This window comes from Colletotrichum fructicola (assembly GCF_000319635.2).
Source record: "Colletotrichum fructicola Nara gc5 chromosome Unknown KSG_Nara_v1_contig07, whole genome shotgun sequence".
NCBI lineage: Eukaryota > Fungi > Ascomycota > Sordariomycetes > Glomerellales > Glomerellaceae > Colletotrichum > Colletotrichum fructicola.
Window position 1 is genome coordinate 480,945 of NW_027094057.1, and position 21,958 is coordinate 502,902.

Here is a 21,958-nt window from a genome sequence, read left to right on the forward strand (position 1 = left end):
AGAGGCTGGGTTAGATGTGATGAATGAGCTGGTAGACAGATAGTTATAATTTTGTTCTCCTTGCAATAGTCCTCGAAATCGCTGCTAACGTGGCTTTCATGGCCATCGACGACTAGCATCCGATATGTGCCTCTCAGTCGTGGTTTTGAGTATTTATCGAAATGACAAAGCCATTCCAGGGCAGTCTCGTTATCGGTCCATCCATTAGAAGTTGCTTTGACTGCCCAGCTGTCCGGAATCTGGGCCTCAGAGTACCAACTCGCGAGGTGGAAGCGGCCCTGAACCACCAAAAAAGGCGGCATCGCGTAACCATTACCAGCAACACAACAAATCGCGGTAGCCCATTCTCGATTACCAGGCTGAACCTTTTTTGGCTTCCCAATCCGATCGGAACGTGTAACAACCATTGCAGGCCGAATCATACCCATCATAAAGCCGGTCTCATCAAAGTTGTAAAAATCATCGTCCGTAACACCGTATTTCGATCGCATATTGGCCACAAGTCGGAACCAAGGCTCGATAATTGTACGATCTTCGCAGAGGCCCCTCTGATAGTCATAGACGCGAGAAAATCGCGTCTTGAGCTCTGGGCGACGCTGGACGAAGCGTTCCGTCCAGCGCTTCCCGACCGGTCGGCCATCACGCTTCCGGAGCAGTGTATTGGCCATATCTCCCACATCCACGCGTCTGGGCGAGAATCCTCGAGAATCCAGGTCAATAATGTATCGAACAATTGCCTCTTCTTCGGTCTCTGTCAAATTCAGCTGGGCATTCCTGCTATCGACCTTCGCACTTTGACCCTTCATTCTGGACTGGAGGGTAGTTCTCGGAACGTTGTAGATGGTCGCTGCACGTCGGATACTTAATCCCGGTGTCAATCGGATCGCATCAATTGCTAGAATGATCCTGTGTTCGGGCGAGGTTTTAGACATTGTTTTGTGGAAGAAAGGACGTATTAAAGCTAGAAGGTGATGAAGGTGGGAAAAGTGGCCCGGTCACTGATGGTGGCCCACTCACTGATTAACCACGTTATTATAATTAGATAAACTATAATATTATTTAAAAATAACCTTATAGTCTTTAAACCTAGCTTATAGTTTTCTATAAAGTACTAATATAACAATCATATAAAGTAGAATAAATATTAGTATAATAAATATTAGATTTATTACTAAAATAAAGTTTATATAGTTCTAGAGAGTAATAAAGAATAAATTAAGACCTCTTTAAACTAAAATCTATAAGAATAGCCTTATAAAAGCTATTAAAAAAGGGAAAAGGGAAAAGGGTTACTTATTTTAAATAACTAAAATAATTAAAAAACTAAACTTTCCTTATTGTCACGGGCTAGAGCCCGGCCGGAATCTCCGGCTCTGCCGGAGCAGTTACCGAGATCCGGCTCCGCCGAATCCACTATTCTACCGTGGCACACCGCCTAGCCCGACCACGTATCTCTGTAGCTAGGCGCCCACTCTTGTAAAGTCCTTCTCCTCTTCAGCTTAGAATAGTCAATCGACGGCACCTCTACGTTGAACAAGCCTAGGGGCCAGCCCCTTACACTTATTAACAATAGATTATAATAAATAATAAGGAAAAGATCTATCTACTAGATATTTTAAGGATATAAGAATAATATAAAACTTAAAGTTACTATTAACTAATAAATAAAACTTATACTAATTAATAATAAGACTAAAATAGATTTTATGACCTTTTAAACTATTAATAAGCTAGAAATATAATAAAGAGAAAAAAAATAACCATATCTTTTATACATAATAGAAAAAGAAGAATTTAAGTATAAAGGAGGTATTATCTATAATAAGATTATACCTCTTAAAATAAGCTATTTGGATTAAAAAAAGAATTTAATTTAATATTACTAATATAAGAATATATAATATAGTACTAAAACTACTTTAGCTATAAGTAAATAACCTATAAATAGATTAAAATATAAGCTAACTCTATTAAGATTATAATAATTTAGTCTTTAAGTAACTTTATTAGAATTAAACTTTAAATAAATTAATATTATACTAAAGAATAGTAAAATAATATTTCTACTACTTTAAAATAAAAAAACAAATATGTTATAACTACTAATCATAATAAATCTCCACTAAAAGAATAGTTAGTAGATTAATATATAATAAAAATAATAAATATATACTTATGATTTATATTCTCTTTTTAATAAGTTAATAATATCCTTTTTAATAATAGGATAATAGTACAAAAGCTTATTATTTATCAAATAGTAAACTTTAAATCTAGGATCTAGTATTATACTTATAATATGAGGTTTATAAGTATTTAGATCAAAGAAATCCAGTTTTTAAGGGAAATATTTAGCTAATTTAGTTATTCCCTTTTTTATACTATTAATTAAAATATTATAATAAGTAGCTTATAAATTAATTTAGTTTGTTTATATAATTTAATAATAATACTTATAATAATAATTACTTATTGTTTCTATTAATCTCTCTTTTAAAGTAGTAAACTTAGAGATTAAATTTTCTAGCCTTTTATATATAGTATATTTATATATAATAACCCTATATTAAGGTTAATATAAAGCTTAGATTATAAATAAGTATTAAGCTTTAAAAAGACTAAAAATATAGATTCTAAGTTCTTTAAAGCTTTATATTTATTATTAGTAATATAAAGTCCTTTAAATTCTAAATTACTAGTATTTCTATAGATATAATCTAAAATAGGTTTAAACTCTATAGTAGTAGAAATCATTCTATGTAGAGTTCTACTTAATTTTATAGTCTAATATTAATTAGTATATAATTTAATAATTTAAGTATATATTATAATAATTACTTACCTATAAGGATAACTAATTCTTTTATTAAAATTAGAAAGTAGAGTATTCTTATTTTTAGCTCTATTAATACTTTGTAATAAAAAGTATTTTGTTTTGCTTATATATTTAACTAATATAGTTATATATTAAACTTACTTTATAAGGTCTATTTAATTTAGTTAGTAAATTATGTATATTAATATTATATACGTTATAATATAATAAAATACTTACTACTTAATAAATTTTCTTCTAATTCTTCGTTTTCTTCTATAGCTAAGCTATTATTAATTATACTATTATTATAATTAGTATAATCTAATAATTCCTCTTCCATAGTAGAATATATATAGAAGTCTATGGTATATCTTATACTACTAAGTTAATTATATATAGAATATATCCAATATTATTCTTAAAAAGCTTATTATAAGTTTCCTTATAATTAGCTTTAAAAAACTAAATAAAAGTAGTATTATTATATGTATTATCTCTAGTAAAACTATATATAATTAGTTTATATTAGTTATATATAATTGATAATATAATTAACTTACCTAAAGAAATTATTTATAATTAAGTTAGGGTAAGTACTTAGACTATCTATTACTTCGTTATAAGAACAAAGACTAATATAAGCTTTAATAAAGTCTTAAAAAACTAAATATAGTGTTAGTGTAATACTATTAATAATAATAAGAATATTTATAGTTAATACTAACCTATAAGTTTATATATAAGCTTAAAATCGCTATTAATATAGCTTATAATAATACCTAAAACGGTATCTTAGGCTTTAGAAGTCTAAATATCTAAAACTAAAGAAAATCTTCTTAAAGTTTTGATATTTCTCATAATTTGAAAATTAATAAGGGATAGAAGTCTACTATAAGTAAAATCTAATAAAACCTTTATTTTCTTTTAATTAATTATAAAAGTAAAGCTATTATAGGTAAGTATTATAAATATTAAATATAAACATTGACTATAAACATAGTTATATATTATGATAATTTAACAGCTCTTGAAAAGAATTAGATTCTATAATATTAAATAATAAGTTATTTTTTATTATAAAATCTAATATCTTTATATAAGTATCTTCTTCTTTAAAATCAGAAATAGTATTACTATAAGGTCTTTTATTACTATTAGTAAAAAAGACTCTCTAATAGGTAATTTATCTTTTTCTCTTTAAATATTAATATTAGTATATATATTATTAAATTAAAAGGTATCATTATATATAAAATAATACTTACTTTTAGATTAAGTTAATTTAGACTTTTCGTTATAAGCTATAGTTAGACAAGATTACTCATAATATCTTATAAAGTTTAAAGTTAAAAAGCCTTTAACTTTAACAACCGAATCTTTATTATATCTAATAATTTGATAATTAGTATAAGTATAATTAATATAACTAATTGTATATAACTAATTGTATATAACTAATTGTATATAACTAATTATATATAACTAATTATATATAATTATAAAAAAGATGAAATACTTATATAGTGTATTTAATTCATATTTCTCTCTCTTTTTCCTAATTAATAGGTAAAAAAGTCCATATATAAAGGTTATTTTTGACTATATAAGCTAAAGACTTACTATGAAGCTCTAATTTATAGTCCTCTTTATTATATAAAGAGTCTATAATATTACTACTAGCTATACTACTAATAGGAATATTACTAGTAGTAGTAGTAGAAGTAAGGCTAGAAAGTTAGAAAGAAATAATAAATAAATCCATTTTAATATTCTTATAAAAGAATAAATAGGTATTTTTAAAGATTTAAATAGTAGTTATAACTTATAGTATAATAGTGGTTATAGTATTTTACTATAACTATATCTAATTAGTAACTAAGCTTAATAAGATAATCTTTATAAACTTATTTATTTAGATCTATAATTAATACTTAGAAGGGGTTATTATAAGAGTTATTAAGCTATTCTATAGTATTACTAAAGCTAGTACCTATTAGTAAGCTATATATAGCTATAACTATACAGAAGTTTTCTAAATAGTTACTTTAAGCTATAATTCCTACTTTTTAGTCCTTTTAATAGTTAACTCTAATTTTATAGCTATTATCTAAAACTACTAGGTCCTAAGTAAGCACCCCCTAAAGGAGAATTTAAGTAAAACTAAGTATAGCTAGCGCTATAAAGAAGATATAAGACTAAGATTACTAATACTAGTATAACTAGTAAAACTATAATTAAAAATTAAATAATTATTCTTATAACTATTAATTACATAGTAATATAACTAAAAGGAATAAAGTAACTATAACTTTATCTAATTAGAATAAAAAATGCAATTATATAAATTACCTATTATAGTAATTCCTATAATTAGCTAAAATAAATAAAAACTATATATTAGGTTAGTTACTATAAAAAGTATATATTAATTGAACAATAATTCCCTAAAGTTAATAGTTAATATAATTATTATTAACTGAAGTTAATATTAAGTTAAGATTTAAAACTAAAATAATAAAAACTAATAATTTATAATAAATCTATAAATTATAACTATAATAATACTATAGATCTAAAATATTCATATTAGATTAAATAAAGCTATAATAATTAACTTTATAGTAAGGTTTTTATAGTTAATTACCTATTATAGTATTTACCTAACTAAGTAAAGGCTTATAAGGAAAAAATATATTATATATATAATAGATTTTTTTACTTAGAATAGATTTTAAAGACGTAAGTAACTTAATAATTTTATCATTTAACTACTACTACTTATCACTATTATTGATTATTATAACTTACTACTTATTATTACCATTATTAGTATTATTTCTCCTATATTAATAATAACTATTTATACTAATTATAAATAGTTATTATTAAATATAAGGAATTTTTATTATAATAATTAATAAAACGAAAAGTTTCCCTCCTTTATTATATTAAATACTATCCCTACTCTTAATAATATTACCTCTATTATGTACGCTTTTATAATTACTAATTGATAAAAAAATACTTATTAAATTCAAAAGTCTTATTAAGTATGGAGGTATTATTTTATACAATGATACTTTTAACTATTTATCTATAAAAAAGTATATTTTATAAGGGATTAATATTTTTATGTAGTCATCTCTTATAGTATAGATATTATAAAGAACTTATTATAAATTAGAAAAGAAAAAGAAAAGAGGTAAGTAAGTATAAAGCTTTATATATAGTACAGTTCTTATATTAATAACTATAAAAACCTCTTTTAATAACCTTTTTAATTAATGAGTTATCTCTAATATAATAATATTTATAGAACTTTATTAAGAAGTTTAATAAAGCTATTATTAAATTATAAAAGCTTTAGTAACTTATTTAGCCTTAATATAATTAACCTTACTATATATAATACTACTAGCTTTATACTACTAGCTTTATACTACCACTTTTATGTTATATAGCTAGTATTATTATTATTCTATTAGTTTATTTAGTTAAAACATATATCTAACTTTATAATATTTAGAGAGGTTTATTCACTAATAAGAATATATAAAGTTTCTATACTATTTTCTTAAATTAATAGAAGGTATAAGTTAAAGTATTCATATAGTATTTTTAGAATTATACTTATATATAAGGTAAATTTAACTATAGTTTTTTTATAAGGGGGCTGCGTTATAACTATAAACTTAATAACTTAATTAAAGTAGATATCTATTAATTAAAGTATAAAAAGTATAGAAAGTAATCTAAGTACCTTATATAGACTACTATTAAGTTTTAATACTTTACTTATTTAAATATTCTATATAAAGTAAACTTATAAACTTTAAAATATAATATTTTATATAAAAAGACTCTATTTATTATAAATTATATTCTAGTCTTTTTATAATAATATTATATTATAACTTTAGTTAGTTAAACTTAATATATATATAACCTTTACTATATCATACTTTATTTATCATTTTTATTATGTTTATTTCTTAAGTTATATAGTTTTTTAATAAAAAGTAAATTATTAGAAAGAAGTTTAGTAATACTATTTTTATTATATTGTTTTCTTCTTTTGTATTAAATAAAATAATAAATACATAAAAAAACTATTTCTTATTTATTAACTTAATTTTATTATTATTTAGTAATTAATTTTATATTTATTTATATAAGCTATTTCCTTTTATAATATTACTTATTATTTATTAAACTACTTATTTATCTCTTTATATTTAAGTCAAAATTATTAATAGTTTTAAGAGATCTACCTCTTAAGATTACTTTATCTATTAGTAGAATATAAACCTGCAAAGGGTTGGTAGGAGCAATGTTGCAACTCGTACTTCCTTTCTCAAATGAGAATCCTCAGATGAGGAAGGAAGGTTTCTTGTTCATCTCAGCTACATCTACATGCCCTTTTATCTTCGACCCTGATATCCTATCCCTTGATATCCTATCCCTTGATATCCTATCCCTTGATATCCTATCCCTTGATGTCTTACTCAGTGCCGAACATAGCCGAGAGCATCCCATGTGACAGACCTAGCCTGTTACATCACTTCCCCCCTTTCTCAGCCGCTAGAACCATCGTCAGAGTCAGCCTGTTACAAAACCTAAAAGAATTATATTAAAAATATTCTAATTAAAAGATAAACTTCTTAATAAATAGTATAAGTAATTTTAGTTTTTCAAACTTTAACCCTGTTTATTAGCTTAAAAATTACTTTAAGTATTTCTAATAAATATTAATTAAATAATAAATTTAAAAACTAAATATTAAATCTTTAAAAAAAGATTATATTATATTTAAAGGTAAAAGAATTAAAAGAGTATTAAAAGAGTATTTATAAATTAAATTATAGTTATCTTTAATAGAGATTTAAAAGCTTTCTATATAATTTATACTAAAGTAGGTTTAAATAAACATTATAACCTATACTAAAGAGGTAATTACTAACTTTAGTACTCTACATATAACGTAGCTTAACAATTAGTAGCCTGAATCCCTATTATTAGAAGTATAGACTCTTAAGAGAATGCTGTTAGATTGCGTTTTGCATAGATATCAAAGCTCGTTAACTCAATTAAAGTTTTCATACTCTAAACATACAAACTCAAAACCATAATTAGGCACCCTTTGAGACGAGAATGCCATAGCTGTGTCAGCGAAAGATCTAGTCGCAGCGATCTACCATGTACGCATACTTAACCGAAGGCCAATCTGTGGCATGTTCTGACAACATCTGCGGATCTTCTAGTATGAACTTGTCTAACAGACCCCGAACAAGATATAGTGAGGTAGGAACCGTGGAAAAGGACCGTGAACGCTGAGATAGACCCTACTGGCTGAATTCGGCACCATTCAAGCTTCCGGCCCGATCTGACTCAAGTCGCAGCTGAACCAAGTCCTCCTTCCTTGATGTAGCTTGCTGATGCCCACGGCCAAACCTCCTCAATGGTTACATGGGTGGCCGGAAGATATGCGTTCTGAGCCAGTGCTTGGCCGGGAGGCTCAACAGCAGCGGCGCGCCAGTAGCCTTCGATGGTGCCAGGTTTGCAGACCGACCCGATTCCCGACTCGGATTGCCACGAGACCCTCTCCAGTGAGAGTCCTTGCCAAATAACCTTGAACTGCAGAGAAAGACCTGAGACCTTCCGATGGCCAATGATGGCCATGACTCGGGGACAATGGATCCATCCACCATTGAAAGCGAGGACTGCTTCGTTCCGACCGCCAGGGAAGCGTTTCCAAAAGTCAAGCACCTTAGAGTGGGCCAACCAAGAGATGTCGTACTCAGACTTCCAGGCTGTGGATTTATCAGCGTATCTGACGTTCAGCTCAACGCCATCGACGATGTCTACCCTATATCCGAGGATAGAAACGATGACATCAGCGAAGGTGTTCAGGCAATCTGTGGTAGCCTTTTTTATACGGTTGCATCGAAGGTCAGCAAAATGTGTAGCGGTCAGGTGACAAGAATGGATGAACATACCTCGGGGGGAACCGCATGGTCTGCAACTTCTTGTGCGGGCCGGGCGGCGTCATCCTCCTAGGACTGGATCCGGACTGGCTTTTGCACACGGCGAGATCGGGCCATGGGAGACTGGAATCCTGGTGAGAAAGGGATATACCGGCTTGGAGGTTGAAACAGCTTACATCATCGAATGAAGCAGCGGCAGCAGGGGAAGCGTTTGGCGAGGTGCGTCTCTGAGCCTCTAGAGCGAGGCGTTCCGCTTTGTTGCGTCGTCTCGTCTCCCATCCTCGCCTCATGGCTTCGCTACGACTGATGGAAGTCATGGTTTGGATGTGGTGCGACGACTTTGAGAGTGAGATGGCGTAGGTAGGGGAGGGAAAAGGATAGGTCTTCCGGATCTTGAGATGACGGAAGGTAGGTAGTGCTCGCTCAAGCCAGACAAACCCCCATCCCACACCCCTCACCTTGGCTTGGGGACACTACTGCCCGTGCGCCGACACATAGTGGGTCATTGCCAGATCAGGCAGGATGCAGGGATTCGCGCTAATGGCGGGGAACCTTGCCCTGCGGCCAGCACCAGGTCTAGGGGGTGGGGGGAGGGCCTGATACGACGTCGCTTTCAAAGCTTCGAGATTTTGGCCTGTGACATGTTCGCCAGGAGCGTAGTATGATGTGGACTCTAAAATATTTGTTACTTATTGACGAGTGTGTGACTGGGAGGTAACGTGGGATAAGTAGTGCCTGCCTGCTTTCTATTTTGACGTAGGATGTATGACTGGGGAAAAATCTATGCAAATTCCTCGCTATGGTTTCGAAAATTCCCAGGGAGCAACTGCTTGTGTGATGTTTTTTTTCAATTGTCGTTGCTCTTCCTGTTGTTGCTTTCCCAGTATTATGGGGGTAAACACGGCTGGAGGATGGTTACTTTTTCGTGTATTCACCCTGCGGCCGCTCTCATCCCCCAAGCGAACCAGAAGGCTGATGCCAAGTGTGGGTGGTGTAAAAACAACCCTTCACTTGCAGTTATCCTGCTTCTTGTCGACCAATCATCCAATCAGCCAACCAACAACTCGGCTGAACCTCATTTAAGTTGCAGCACTATTTCCCGATGAAACTGCCACCCACATCGCCACGGAGGAAACAGGGCCGCCGTCGTCCTCGAGATGAACATTCAGCCAGAGACCTCCATAATAAGACCATTTTGGAAGCCATGGAGACCCAACATCATGCTCTCTCACAAGAGGTCGGCAAACATGGTGCTAGGATAAATACTCGCTGGCGCTCATTCACCAGCAAAGAACGGGCTCAATGCTTATCGACAATCAATGGCACCAAGAGCCCCCAAAACCGGAAAGAGACTTCTTGTGAAGACATCTTCTTCGACATACCAGGCGTCAGCCTCCGGCTGCAAGACATCACTTCAGACCCGGAAGTGCTTCTGAGATGGCTCGAATGTCACGTAGCAGGGGCTGCTGGGGGACAAGTCAGGTAGGTTCATACCGCAGGCAATCGAATCTCATGCCCGACTTCCAGCGAAGTTGGCAAGACGACGATCCTCGACAACCCCGATGAAGTCCATGGCACTGACGAGGAAAATCTTGATGGCAGCCGCAGCGTCACTCTGCCAGAATCCGAACTTGCCCCAGGAGAAAGCATCCACTCACCATGCGCCGCCCAATTAATCTCCCCCCAAGATCAACTGCACATGCTCAAATTCCTGAATGAAATACTCGCCCGAGTGCTCAAGTTCCGCCCTCGAACTGGACAGAGAGAGGAGCGACAAGCAACAGAAGAATTTTTACCCGAAATTTCACGACTACAGGTCAGAGACGCATCAGCACCACGCAAGCTAGAATGTAAAGAAACGCTCAGCACTCCGGCCCCGCCGAAGACAGTCAACTTGGTCACCGCTGAGGCATTCTGGACCATCATGGGAAAAACCAGAGCGAGAACAAGAGTAAGCTGGAACGCCTTTGAGAGAGCAATGGGATGTCTAGGGTTTTCAATAGCACGGTGCTCCGGTTCGGCAGTGACTTTCGCTCCGGAAGCTGGAGCGATGGAGAAAAGATCGATTACACTGCACCGTCCTCACAACGGACAGATCGAGGGATATCGCAGCCTGATACTAGCAAGACAACTGGGGAAGGTCTACGGATGGGAAAAGAACCCCTTGTTTGAAGACGATGGCGAAACATTCATTGTTCGCCAACACAGTTGTCCGTCCTGCCGAGGCCGAGAAAAGTTGAATTATACTCCTAGGAGGGTCTTTTTCCCAGTTGACGATCAAATAAAGTGGAAGCGTGGTAAGACGGCCTACTACAGGTATGAGGCAAAAAAGAGAAATGCAGGTGGGCCGTTATGAAAACGCAAACAGCCTCATTCAACTTCTTCTGCTTAACTCCTATTGAGAAAGCGAGCAATATTGTTACGGTCAGCTATCCGACAGTAGGGTCTGCTAACAGAAGCTGGGGATTGAGACGTAATAACAGTACACTTGGTCGTGGTCTGGGTCGCAGGTGGTAGGCTGTAGTAGATCGGTCTTCAGAGGCTAAGGTGATCAGTCTTAGGCTCAACAAGTAAGTCGCAGTGAAGGTAAGCTGAGAGTATCCGTGAGGATGAATACTAAGTTGATTGCTGAAGAGCTATGGAAGTCTGACCATGAGCCAGGCTCAGGGTCATACTATATATATAAGTCTTATATGAACAGTTCTGCTTGTTCATGAGCGCTGTGCCCCTTGTCACTATGAGCGCTCATTCTAGAGTGGGATGAGCGCTCATTCTAGTCTCCACTGAGCGCTCATTGTGGGTCCCTTATCTATGCTCATTCCTTATCATCACGTGACCTGTACCATAGTTCTTCCGTTCCTGAGTGAGTCCCTGTTGTTCCCGTGATCCTGCATAGTACAAATGTCCTGTCCTAGCCGCCCGACGCCCGAGTGGGTCCTTTAACTGTTATCCATGCATAACGGGTCGTAACATCAGGTCCCCTCTCCAAAGGTCTTGTCCTCAAGACCCAACATAAGTAGGTCGTTGGTCCCAGGTTGGGGATCCGTCAATCGTGTTTCCTGATTTACTCATGATGCTGACACCATGTCAGGTCGCGTTCAAAAACCAAAGTCTTCTGGTGCCTCGACTCGTCGCCGTTTGTTCCGAATTCTTCGATTTATTAACGAGGGTATTGAAAACGAAATGCCTTGCTCGAATTGTCGCTCGCGTGGTGTGCGCTGTTTGCTTCTTCCGGATTCCGACATCTGCGGGACTTGTCATCGTCTTGGTATTCCTTGCGATGCTTCTGAAGATGCGATCTGTACTCGTGGGTTCTCTTGGCCGTGTCGCATAGTTCCTTACTGATTGTGGTGGGCAGTAAATCGTTTGGTGGCGGAGTCGGATCGTCTGGATCAGGCGGAAGTGGCGGAGGAGGCGAGGTTTCGTGAAAGGGCTGCTGCTTTGCAGCAAAAGGCGGAGGCTTATCAAAAAGCTCAGTCGGAACTGAACGAATCGCTAGCGAAGTTGGAGCGATTGCGGGAAGAGAAGCGAATGGTGTTTAGGAAAGGTAAAGCAGCTGTTGCTGAATCTTCGGAGGACGTGTCGGCTGCTACCTTGGAGGCACAGTCAACGGGAGCTTGGAGTGCTTCGAATGTGGATGCTTTGTTCGACTGGAATCCTGCTACTCCGAATTTTTTGTCGGGAGAGTCCTAGTTATTTTCTGGTGTTCCTAGGCGAATAAATGGTTTTCCTTGTCGTGGTCGATCTGCTTCTGTTGGTGGTTCGGTGAAGCGATGTGGGTGCTTGATTCGCTTATATCCAGCGTTCTTCTGGACTAGTATAACAGGTGCCGGTGTGACTTCTCGTTCTTGGTGTTGTTGCCAGTAGATCGTGAGTTCTTCTGCTGCGTTGGTGATGTTTTTGGCTGGTTCCCATGTGTTGTCTTCGTGTCCGTATCCTTTCCATTTGACGAGGTATCGATACCCTTCTGGCTCTTTGAGGTGGTCTATGATTCGTTCTACTTCGTATTCTGGTTCATTGTCTTCCACGATGATGAGGTCGTTCGTCCGTGATCCTTGTGGAGCTGGTTCGAGTAATGAGACATGGAATACTGGGTGACACTTCATGGTTTCCGGGAGTTCGAGTTCATAATTGACTGGTGAGATTACTCGTGAGATTTTGAAAGGTCCGAGTTTTTTGTAGTCGAGTTTGTCGTTTGGTCGTTTTGTTTTGATGTTTCGCCGTACGAGATAGGCGCTATCTCCCTCTTTCAAGGTTGGTCCCTCAATCCTTCGTTTGTTGCTGAATTTTGTCATTCTTTGTCGTACAAATTCGAGTTCTTTGCGTGTGTTTTCCTGGATATCCTTGATTTGCCGTACTGAGGCGACAGCCTTGATTGCAGTTGGCCCTGCTCGGGGTTCTCCATAGGCGGTAGGTTCAAATCCATAGTTGAGGTAGAAGGGGGATTCCTTGGTACTTTCTCCTACTGCGCTGTTGTAGGCGAACTGGGCTATTGGTAGCAGTACAACCCAATTGTCTTGGTTGTAGTTGACATAGGCGCGGAGGTAGGTTTCGAGGATCTGGTTGATTCGTTCTGTTTGTCCGTCGGTCTGCGGGTGGAATGCAGTGGACATTGATTGTTTGATGCCAAGGTGTGACATGATTGACTTCCAAAAGTTGGAGGTGAAGATCTTGTCTCTGTCTGACACAATTTCCTTGGGTGTTCCGTGGTTGGAGATGATGTACTTGAGGAATGTGTAGGCGCATTCTTCAGCATTGCTTGCTTCCTTGTACGGGATGAAGTAGGCGTACTTCGTGAGTCGGTCCACGATGACGAGAACGCTGTCAAAGTGTACTCCCGTAAGGGGCTCTCGTGACTTCGGTAGTTTGACGATGAAGTCGAGTGATAGGGATTGCCAGGCGGTTTGCGGCACAGGCAAAGGTTGTAGCATACCATAAGGTTGGTGTCGAGCGGGTTTGCTTTTGAGGCAGACCTCACAATCCTTAATCGCTTTTGCCACACGTTCTCTAGTGACCTTTTCTCCATATTGTTGTCGTAGTCGTTTCCAGGTTTTCGTGATTCCTTGGTGACCGTGTGCGGGGCGAGCATGAAATTCCATGATAGCTTCGTCGTCTAGTTCGCTAGTCAGGCTAGTACTAGACCGCCCAGCCATCATCAAGAGTTTGGTTGCTGGCACGAGGTCTCCGTCGTTGTTTCCTTTGAGAATCACCTGGGTTTCTTCAGGTACCGGGACGTTGTAGTCCGGCCTTCGGCTAAGAGCGTCGGCTCTGCCATTGTCTGATCCTTTGCGGTGGATGATTCGGAAGTTGAATTCTGATAAGAATTCCGACCATCTAATCTGTCTTTTATTCAACACTTTCGAAGTCGTGAAGTGTGAAAGGTTCTTGTGATCTGAATACACAAGTACTTCGTGGGTGGTTCCTGAGAGCTCAGGTCTCCATTCCTTAAAGGCTTCAATGATTGCCATGAGTTCCTTATCGTGGATCTGATAGTTGAGTTCGGGTCCGTGGAGCTTGCGAGAGAAGAAGGCGCACGGATGTAGTCGTCCTTCTGAGTCTCGTTGAGATAGTTGCGCTCCGATCGCATAGTCGGATGCGTCGGGTTCTACTTCGAACTGCTTTGTCGGATCTGGAATGATCAAGACGGGCTCACTGGCGATGAGGTCCTTGATCTTCTGGAATGCTGTTTGTTGTGGTTCTTCCCGTGTAAAGGGCGTGTCTTTGCGGCTGAGGCTTGTGAGAGCCGTGTTGATCTTGCCATAATCTTTGATGAACTTGCGGTAGAAGTTGACGAAACCTAGGAATCCTTGGACTTCCTTGAGGTTGTTGGGTACCGGCCATTCCTTGATGGCTTTGACTTTGTTTTCTGACATGCAGACTTTGCCAGGGGTGATGGTGAATCCGAGGTATTCCACTTTTTGTGTGTGAAATTCGCTTTTCTCAGGCTCGACCAACAGCTTAGCTTCTTGGAGGGCTTGTAAGACGTGGTGCACGTCTCCTTTGTGTTTTTCAAGTGTTGGTGAGAAGATGAGAATGTCGTCGAGATAGACTACTACACAAATATCGACGTACTTGCGTAGGACTTGGTTGATCATGTTCTGAAAAGTCGCAGGGGCGTTGGTAAGGCCGAAGGGCATGACGAGATATTCGAAATGTCCTTTTCGTGTCCTGAAGGCGGTCTTCCATTCTTCGCCTTGCTTCATTCTGATCAGGTTGTAGGCTCCCTTGAGGTCGAGAGCTGTAAACCAGTTGGCTCCGTGGAGGAGTCGTCTCATTTCGTCGATGAGTGGCAGTGGGTAACGATTTTTAATCGTCATTTCGTTGAGCATGCGGTAGTCGACGCATAATCGTAGTTTTCCGTTCTTTTTGGGTACGAACAGGATTGGGCTTCCTGCTGGTGACGTTGAGGGTCTGATGTATCCCTTCTTGAGGTTTTCTTCAAGGTATTTGTCTAGAGCTTCCATCTCTGTCTGGTTGAGTCCGTAGATTTTGTTGAAGCGTGGTTCCTTCCCTTTTTTGAGGGGTATTTCGTGGTCGAAACTGGTGTGTTCGGGCAGTCCGGTTTCTAATTCGGCTGCAAAGAGTTTCTCGTAAACTCTGTATTCTTCTGGGATAGACAGAAGTGGATCATTCTTTTGTTCGAGATCCGTCGTTGTCAATGGTTGTGACGTGGCTTCTTTTGCCTTGAGGTAGCAGATGTATCGTTTTGCTGTTTCTTGCTGTATCGGCTCGTTTGAGGCCTGGTTTTGACAGGGCTGCTCAGGGACTGAGTCGCCGTGGTCCCAATGGAGTTGGCCTTTGCTCCAATCTATCCGTGGGTTGCTTGTTCGTAGCCAGGGTAATCCTAGCACTATATCGTATGTTCCTAGATCGGCAATGTCGAATTGGATTCTTTCTTTTCGATTCAGGTAGCTCATCTCGAGGGGCGCAGTCTCATTGTAGATGGTACCTCCTTCGTACTTGAATTCTTCTCCTTCTGCCGTGTGTAACTGATAGGGTCGCTCTTTTCCTCCCCATTGGACTTCTAGCCTGTTGATAGCTCGGGGGGCGATGAAATTTGCTTCGGCTCCGCTGTCAATCAGCGCGAGTGTTGTCTGTTCGTTGATGGTGACTTCGAGTTCTATGTTGTTCTTGTGTCCTTGTGACATCTGGTGGATGAACCTTTTCCTTGTTGCCTGTCGTGGTTCTTCGTCGGTAGGCGAGTCTAGTTTTTTGACTGCCCTGAGTGTCCTGGGTAGGTAATTTGCTTTCCTTCTCGTCGTGCCTTCGTGAGGCTGTTCTCGCGGATCTTGATCTGCGGGGGTCTTGGTCCGTTCTTCATGACTCTCCATGCGCGTGCTTTTTCTTGGTAGTGTACTTGGCACTCGTCTTGTTGGCGTTCGTCCCACTTCATGTCGTTGTTATGTTGACGTCTCATAGGAAACTGAGGGCTGGGTCTGAAGACTGCGAGGTTATCTTCAAACAGTACCATGGTGCATCCGATCATGGCGGATGTCGAGTAAAACTCGCGGATGGGCTCGTCGTTGTGTCTTCTGGGGTAGAATTGGTAGTCGTGCTTTTCTCCCATGTGTTCTTTGCATCTGTCGTGGAAACACTGGGGCCAGAAGAGGGTTTGGTGAAGTCGGTGGTTGCTTCTCAGCGCGGGGTGGTCTTCCGTGTGTAGCTGAGGGGTGTAGTCCCGATCTCGTTGGGTTGCCGCGGTGCCGTAAAAGTGGCGTTGTTGCTTGTCTTGAAGCATGTCGATTTCCTGGTACTTCAGGAGTTGCTTAATTCTGTCTTCCTGGTCGTCCGGTTCTTCTTCAGAGCTAGAGTCGTCCACACTGGGGGTGAACCCATAGGTGATCTCTGTCTGAGCACGTTGTTGGGCAACATCGCGAGGTTCGTCCGAGTCATAGGGTGAACTTTCGCCTTCTCCAAAAGTCCAGTTGCTGGTCATACTGAGAAGTTGTTGTTCTGTCAGAGGATCATGCTGATGTTCTGGTTCTTCCTCTGATTCTTGTTGGCGTAGACGCGTTTGTCGGGTATCTTCATGTGAGGTGATTGGTTCTAGTCGCTGGATTCGTAGCATCTCGTTGAGTTGTTCAACTGGCTTTCTGGCGACTCTGCTGTTGCTGGAATGCATCATTGCCAGGGTTCTGGGGCGAGTATCCGGGGCACTCATGTCGTATCCGGATCGTCCAGGGTTGCTGTCCCTTGGGTAGTGTCCTGACATTTCTTTGTCTTCGAGGTGGATTCGGCAGTCATCGTCGTAGCACCCGGTCCAAGATTGGGATGCATGTGAGGCTTTTGCAATCGTGTTGACTTGTCGAGGTCGTTCGGCTACTGGTTTCCAGGGAAGTTTCTTGGGTTGTCTGCAGTCTTTGGCGATGTGGCCTTGCTTGTTGCAGTTGTAGCACTTGGGGTTCCAAGGCTTCCTGTCGTTGGGTTTAGTCATCATGCTGAGATCCATGGGTCCGCTGTGTTGTCCGTAAGCGGTGCTTTGTCGATTGTTGTTCCAGTTGCTGCGGGGTCTGTTGTCGTTCCGCTGGTTGTTGAACTTGTGCTGGGGTTGCCACTGGTACTTGCGTCCCGTGTTGGGTCCTTGTCGTTTTTCGCCCTTTTCTTTGCGTCGTTCGAATAGCCTGTTGTCGATCTTGATTGCGAGGTCGGCATACTGAAGGAAGTCTTCGGGGCGATCGATCTTGACGATTTCGTCCTTGACTTCGTCTTTAAGTCCCTGATAGAACATGAAGATCTTGGTTTCCTCGGTGAGGTCGAGCTGAATGCTGAGCTGTCTGAACATGGCGGCGTACTCCTTGGTTGACTTAGTCTGTCGCAGTTGTGCGAGATCTCTTTCAGCTTGTCGCTTTTCATCGGGGTCCTGGAAGAGAGATCGTAGGGCATCTTCGAATCCCTGAAAACTGCTGTAGATGTCTCGGGTCTCGGTGGAGCACTCGTCCAGGGTTTCGTACTTGAGGAATTCTTCCTGGATGGGTTCAAACCATTTGAGGGCTCGTCCTCGTAGGTAAGTGGCGGCATGGACGACTTTCTCGGTTTGACTGGTGAAGTCTCCATGGTGGAAGTTTTGGTAGTTCTTGACTTGGATCAGGAATGACTTGAGTTGTCCAGGGGTGCCGTCATAGGTGATCGGGGCGCTGAGCTTGAGTTTCTGTCGTCCTCCAGTGGGGGTAGTCACGATGTTGGCAGCGGCCCGAAGGGTGTTGACTTCGTTCTGTAGTTCCTGTATGAGAGGGTTGCTGCCTTGTCCTCCTAGGCGAGCGATTCCGTTTTCGAGGTCCGTAAGTCTCTGGGGTCCGTTGCCGAGCTCCTGGATCATCTGTTTGAGGCCCTGGAGTTCGTTGGCGGTTTCGTTGTACATGGCCTGGACCTTAGCAATGTCGTCGTCTCCTTTCTTGACTCGGGCTCGAAGCTTGTCGTAGGTTTCCTTTTTGAGGGTGACTTCGTCGTCCGAGTCCACTGCCATCGGAGCTCCCTCGAGTTCCTCAGCCAGGCTCTTGACAGGCTGTTTGGAGGAAGAAGAGCTTCCCGGAGTGGGTGACTTGGCGGAGGCGCGTGAAGACATTCTTGTCTGTACTGTTAGTAGGTTTCAATGGTCAACTTACTGAACAGGAGCAATCAAAGTGTTACGGTCAGCTATCCGACAGTAGGGTCTGCTAACAGAAGCTGGGGATTGAGACGTAATAACAGTACACTTGGTCGTGGTCTGGGTCGCAGGTGGTAGGCTGTAGTAGATCGGTCTTCAGAGGCTAAGGTGATCAGTCTTAGGCTCAACAAGTAAGTCGCAGTGAAGGTAAGCTGAGAGTATCCGTGAGGATGAATACTAAGTTGATTGCTGAAGAGCTATGGAAGTCTGACCATGAGCCAGGCTCAGGGTCATACTATATATATAAGTCTTATATGAACAGTTCTGCTTGTTCATGAGCGCTGTGCCCCTTGTCACTATGAGCGCTCATTCTAGAGTGGGATGAGCGCTCATTCTAGTCTCCACTGAGCGCTCATTGTGGGTCCCTTATCTATGCTCATTCCTTATCATCACGTGACCTGTACCATAGTTCTTCCGTTCCTGAGTGAGTCCCTGTTGTTCCCGTGATCCTGCATAGTACAAATGTCCTGTCCTAGCCGCCCGACGCCCGAGTGGGTCCTTTAACTGTTATCCATGCATAACGGGTCGTAACAAATATCTAGTTCTAAGTTAAACATAAGGGCTAAAAGGCTAAGAATTATTCTAGATGAATAAGAAGAAGAAGAAGAAAAAGAAAATCATAATAATAATACTACTTCTTATTAAGAAGTGTTATAGTTAGCTATCTAATAGTAAGGTCTACTAATAGAAGCTGGGGATTAATATACTATAATAATATACTAGGTTATAGTTTAAGTTATAGGTTATAAGCTATAGTAGATTAGGTTTTTAGAAGCTAAAGTAATTAGTTTTAAACTTAATAAGTAATTTATAGTAAAAGTCAGCTAAGAGTATTTATAAGGATAAATACTAAGTTAATTACTAAAAAACTATGGAAGTCTAACCTTAAGTGAGATTTAGACTATACTATATATAAGTTTTCCTACCTAAGTAGTTCTACTATTTATAAGTACTATTCTCTTTATTACTATAAACGTTTATTCTAGAGTAAAATAAGTATTTATTCTAATATTTACTAAGTACTTATTATAGGTCCTTTATCTATACTTATTCTTTATTATTATATAACTTATACTATAGCTCTTCTATTCTAAATAAGTCTCTACTATTTTTATAATCTTATAGTATAAATATCTTATTCTAGCTACTTAATATCTAAATAGGTTAGTTATTTATTATTCTTATGTATAGGTTATAATATTAAGTCCTCTCTCTAAAAGTCTTATCCTTAAAACTTAATATAAGTAAGTTATTAGTCTTAAGTTAGAGATCTATTAATTATACTTCTTAATTTATCTATAATACTAATTTTATATTAAGTTATATTTAAAAATTAAAATTTTCTAGTACTTTAACTTATTATTATTTATTTTAGATTCTTTATTTTATCAATAACGGTATTAAAAATAAAATATTTTAGTTAAATTATTATTTATATAGTATATACTACTTATTTCTTTCCGATTCTAATATCTATAAAACTTATTATTACTTAAGTAGTTTTTATAATACTTCTAAAGATATAATTTATACTTATAAGTTTCTTAGTTATACTATATAGTTTTTTACTAATCTTAATAGGTAGTAAATTATTTAGTAGTAAAGTTAGATTATTTAGACTAAGTAGAAGTGGTAAAAGAAGTAAAGTTTTATAATAAAACTACTATCTTATAGTAAAAAACTAAAACTTATTAGAAAGCTTAGTTAGAGCTAAATAAATTATTAGTAAAATTAGAGTAATTATAAGAGTAAAAATAAATAGTATTTAGGAAAAGTAAGGTAGTTATTACTAAGTTTTTAGAAAATATATTAGCTTCTATACTAGAAGCTTAGTTAATAAGTACTTAAAGTACTTTTAATATAGATATTTTATTAAACTAAAATCCTATTACTTTAAATTTCTTATTAGAGGTGTTTTAGTTATATTCTAGTATATCTAATTAAATAAGTAGTTTCTTTTACTTTAGTTAATCTACTTCTATTAGTAGTTTAATATATTTATATAAGTATTTAATTTATAAGTAGCTTAAGGTATTTATTAAAAACATTAGCTTAACTAATATAAGTATTATTTCCTATTCTTAGTGTTATTATTAGTAGATTATAAGTTCTTTTATTATATTAATAATATTTTTAGTAAGTTCTTATATATTATCTTTATATTTATACTCTTTTTATTTAATAAAGTATTAATAACCTTTTAGGTTTTAAAGTAATTAATAATTTACTTAACTTTATATTTTAGTTTATTATTTTTATAATAATAATATTACTTATTTAAGATCTTAATAACTAGTACTAGTTTAAGAAATAAAATATAAAATACTGAGTAGTATTTTATAATTTCTAGGAGTTTAAGTTTATAGTTAAGTAATAAAATAACTTATAAAACCTTAAATAGTCTAAGTTTTTTATAATTAAGTTTATTACTTAGTTATTTTACTTTAATATTTTACTAAGTTATATAAAATAAGTACTATCTCCCTCTTTTAAAGTTAGTCCTTAATTCTTTATTTATTACTAAATTTTAATATTTATTATTAAATAAATTTGAGCTTCTTATATATATTATATCAGATATCCTTAAGTTATTATATTAAAGTAATAGCTTTTATTATAGCTAAGCTTAGTTATAATTCTCTATAAGTAGTTAGCTTAAATTTATAGTTAAAGTAAAGAGGAGATTCTTTAATACTTTCTCTAATTATATTATTAGTTATAAATAAACTAGGTAATTAATAGTAATATAACTTAATTATTTTAGTTATAATTAATGTAAGTATAGAGGTATATTTTAAAAATTTAGATAATTTATTCTATTTATTTCTTAATTTATAAATAAAATATAGTAATTATTAATTGTTTAATACCAAATTATCATATGATTAATTTCTAAAATTTAGAATCAAAAATCTTATCTTTATTTAATATAATTTCTTTTAAGGTTTTATAATTTATAATAATATTTTCAAAGAATACATAAGTATATTTTTTAGTATTTTTATCTCTTTATATAAAATAAAATAAATATACTCCATAAATTAGTTTATAATAATAAGAATATTATTAAAACATATTTTATAAGAAGTTTTTATAACCTTAGTAGTTTAATAATAAAGTTAAAAAAATATAAACTATTAAATAGTTTATAATATTAATAGAAGTTATAATATATTATAAAGTTAATATTAAATAGGTTTACTTTTAAAATAGACCTTATAATTTTTAATTACTTTTATTATATATTCTCTAATAACCTTTTCCTAATATTATTATTATAATTATTTCTAAATTTTATAATTCTTTAGTAATTCTATATAACGTGGTTCACCACTCCGCGGGCCACCCCACTCCGCGGGCCACTTTTCACCACCCTTCATCCTGTCGGCCCAGTATCTCTATGAAAACACATTTAAATTTACTCGGTCAACTCGGATTCTGAACAAGTAGACATGTCCTCTGCTTCCGGACAGGTTCTCGCATTATGTCCACTTTTGCGACAGATACTACATA

General features: G+C 36.6%; 4 protein-coding genes across 4 annotated transcripts; 1 reads left to right on the forward strand and 3 right to left on the reverse strand.

The window, feature by feature from the left end:
• Nucleotides 1–8,206: 8,206 nt before the first annotated feature.
• Nucleotides 8,207–9,092, reverse strand: CGGC5_v011797 (uncharacterized protein; the record flags this gene model as incomplete). Its single annotated transcript, XM_066152592.1, has 4 exons — nucleotides 8,207–8,743; nucleotides 8,815–8,834; nucleotides 8,904–8,925; nucleotides 8,979–9,092. The coding sequence occupies 4 exons, from the start codon at nucleotides 9,090–9,092 to the stop codon at nucleotides 8,207–8,209; spliced, it is 693 nt and encodes a 230-aa protein (XP_066007957.1).
• Nucleotides 9,093–10,006: 914 nt separating this feature from the next.
• On the forward strand, nucleotides 10,007–12,495 carry CGGC5_v011798 (uncharacterized protein; the record flags this gene model as incomplete). Its single annotated transcript, XM_066152593.1, has 5 exons — nucleotides 10,007–10,284; nucleotides 10,330–10,753; nucleotides 11,779–11,818; nucleotides 11,894–12,109; nucleotides 12,161–12,495. 5 exons carry the CDS (start codon nucleotides 10,007–10,009, stop codon nucleotides 12,493–12,495), a joined length of 1,293 nt encoding a protein of 430 aa, XP_066007853.1.
• A 121-nt stretch (nucleotides 12,496–12,616) lies between these two features.
• Nucleotides 12,617–15,950, reverse strand: CGGC5_v011799 (Transposon Tf2-11 polyprotein; the record flags this gene model as incomplete). The annotated part of the gene is made up of 2 exons (XM_066152594.1): nucleotides 12,617–12,787; nucleotides 13,110–15,950. 2 exons carry the CDS (start codon nucleotides 15,948–15,950, stop codon nucleotides 12,617–12,619), a joined length of 3,012 nt encoding a protein of 1,003 aa, XP_066007852.1.
• Nucleotides 15,951–16,006: 56 nt separating this feature from the next.
• Nucleotides 16,007–18,364, reverse strand: CGGC5_v011800 (Retrotransposon-derived protein PEG10; the record flags this gene model as incomplete). Its single annotated transcript, XM_066152595.1, has 1 exon — nucleotides 16,007–18,364. The coding sequence occupies one exon, from the start codon at nucleotides 18,362–18,364 to the stop codon at nucleotides 16,007–16,009; it is 2,358 nt and encodes a 785-aa protein (XP_066008000.1).
• Nucleotides 18,365–21,958: the final 3,594 nt, after the last annotated feature.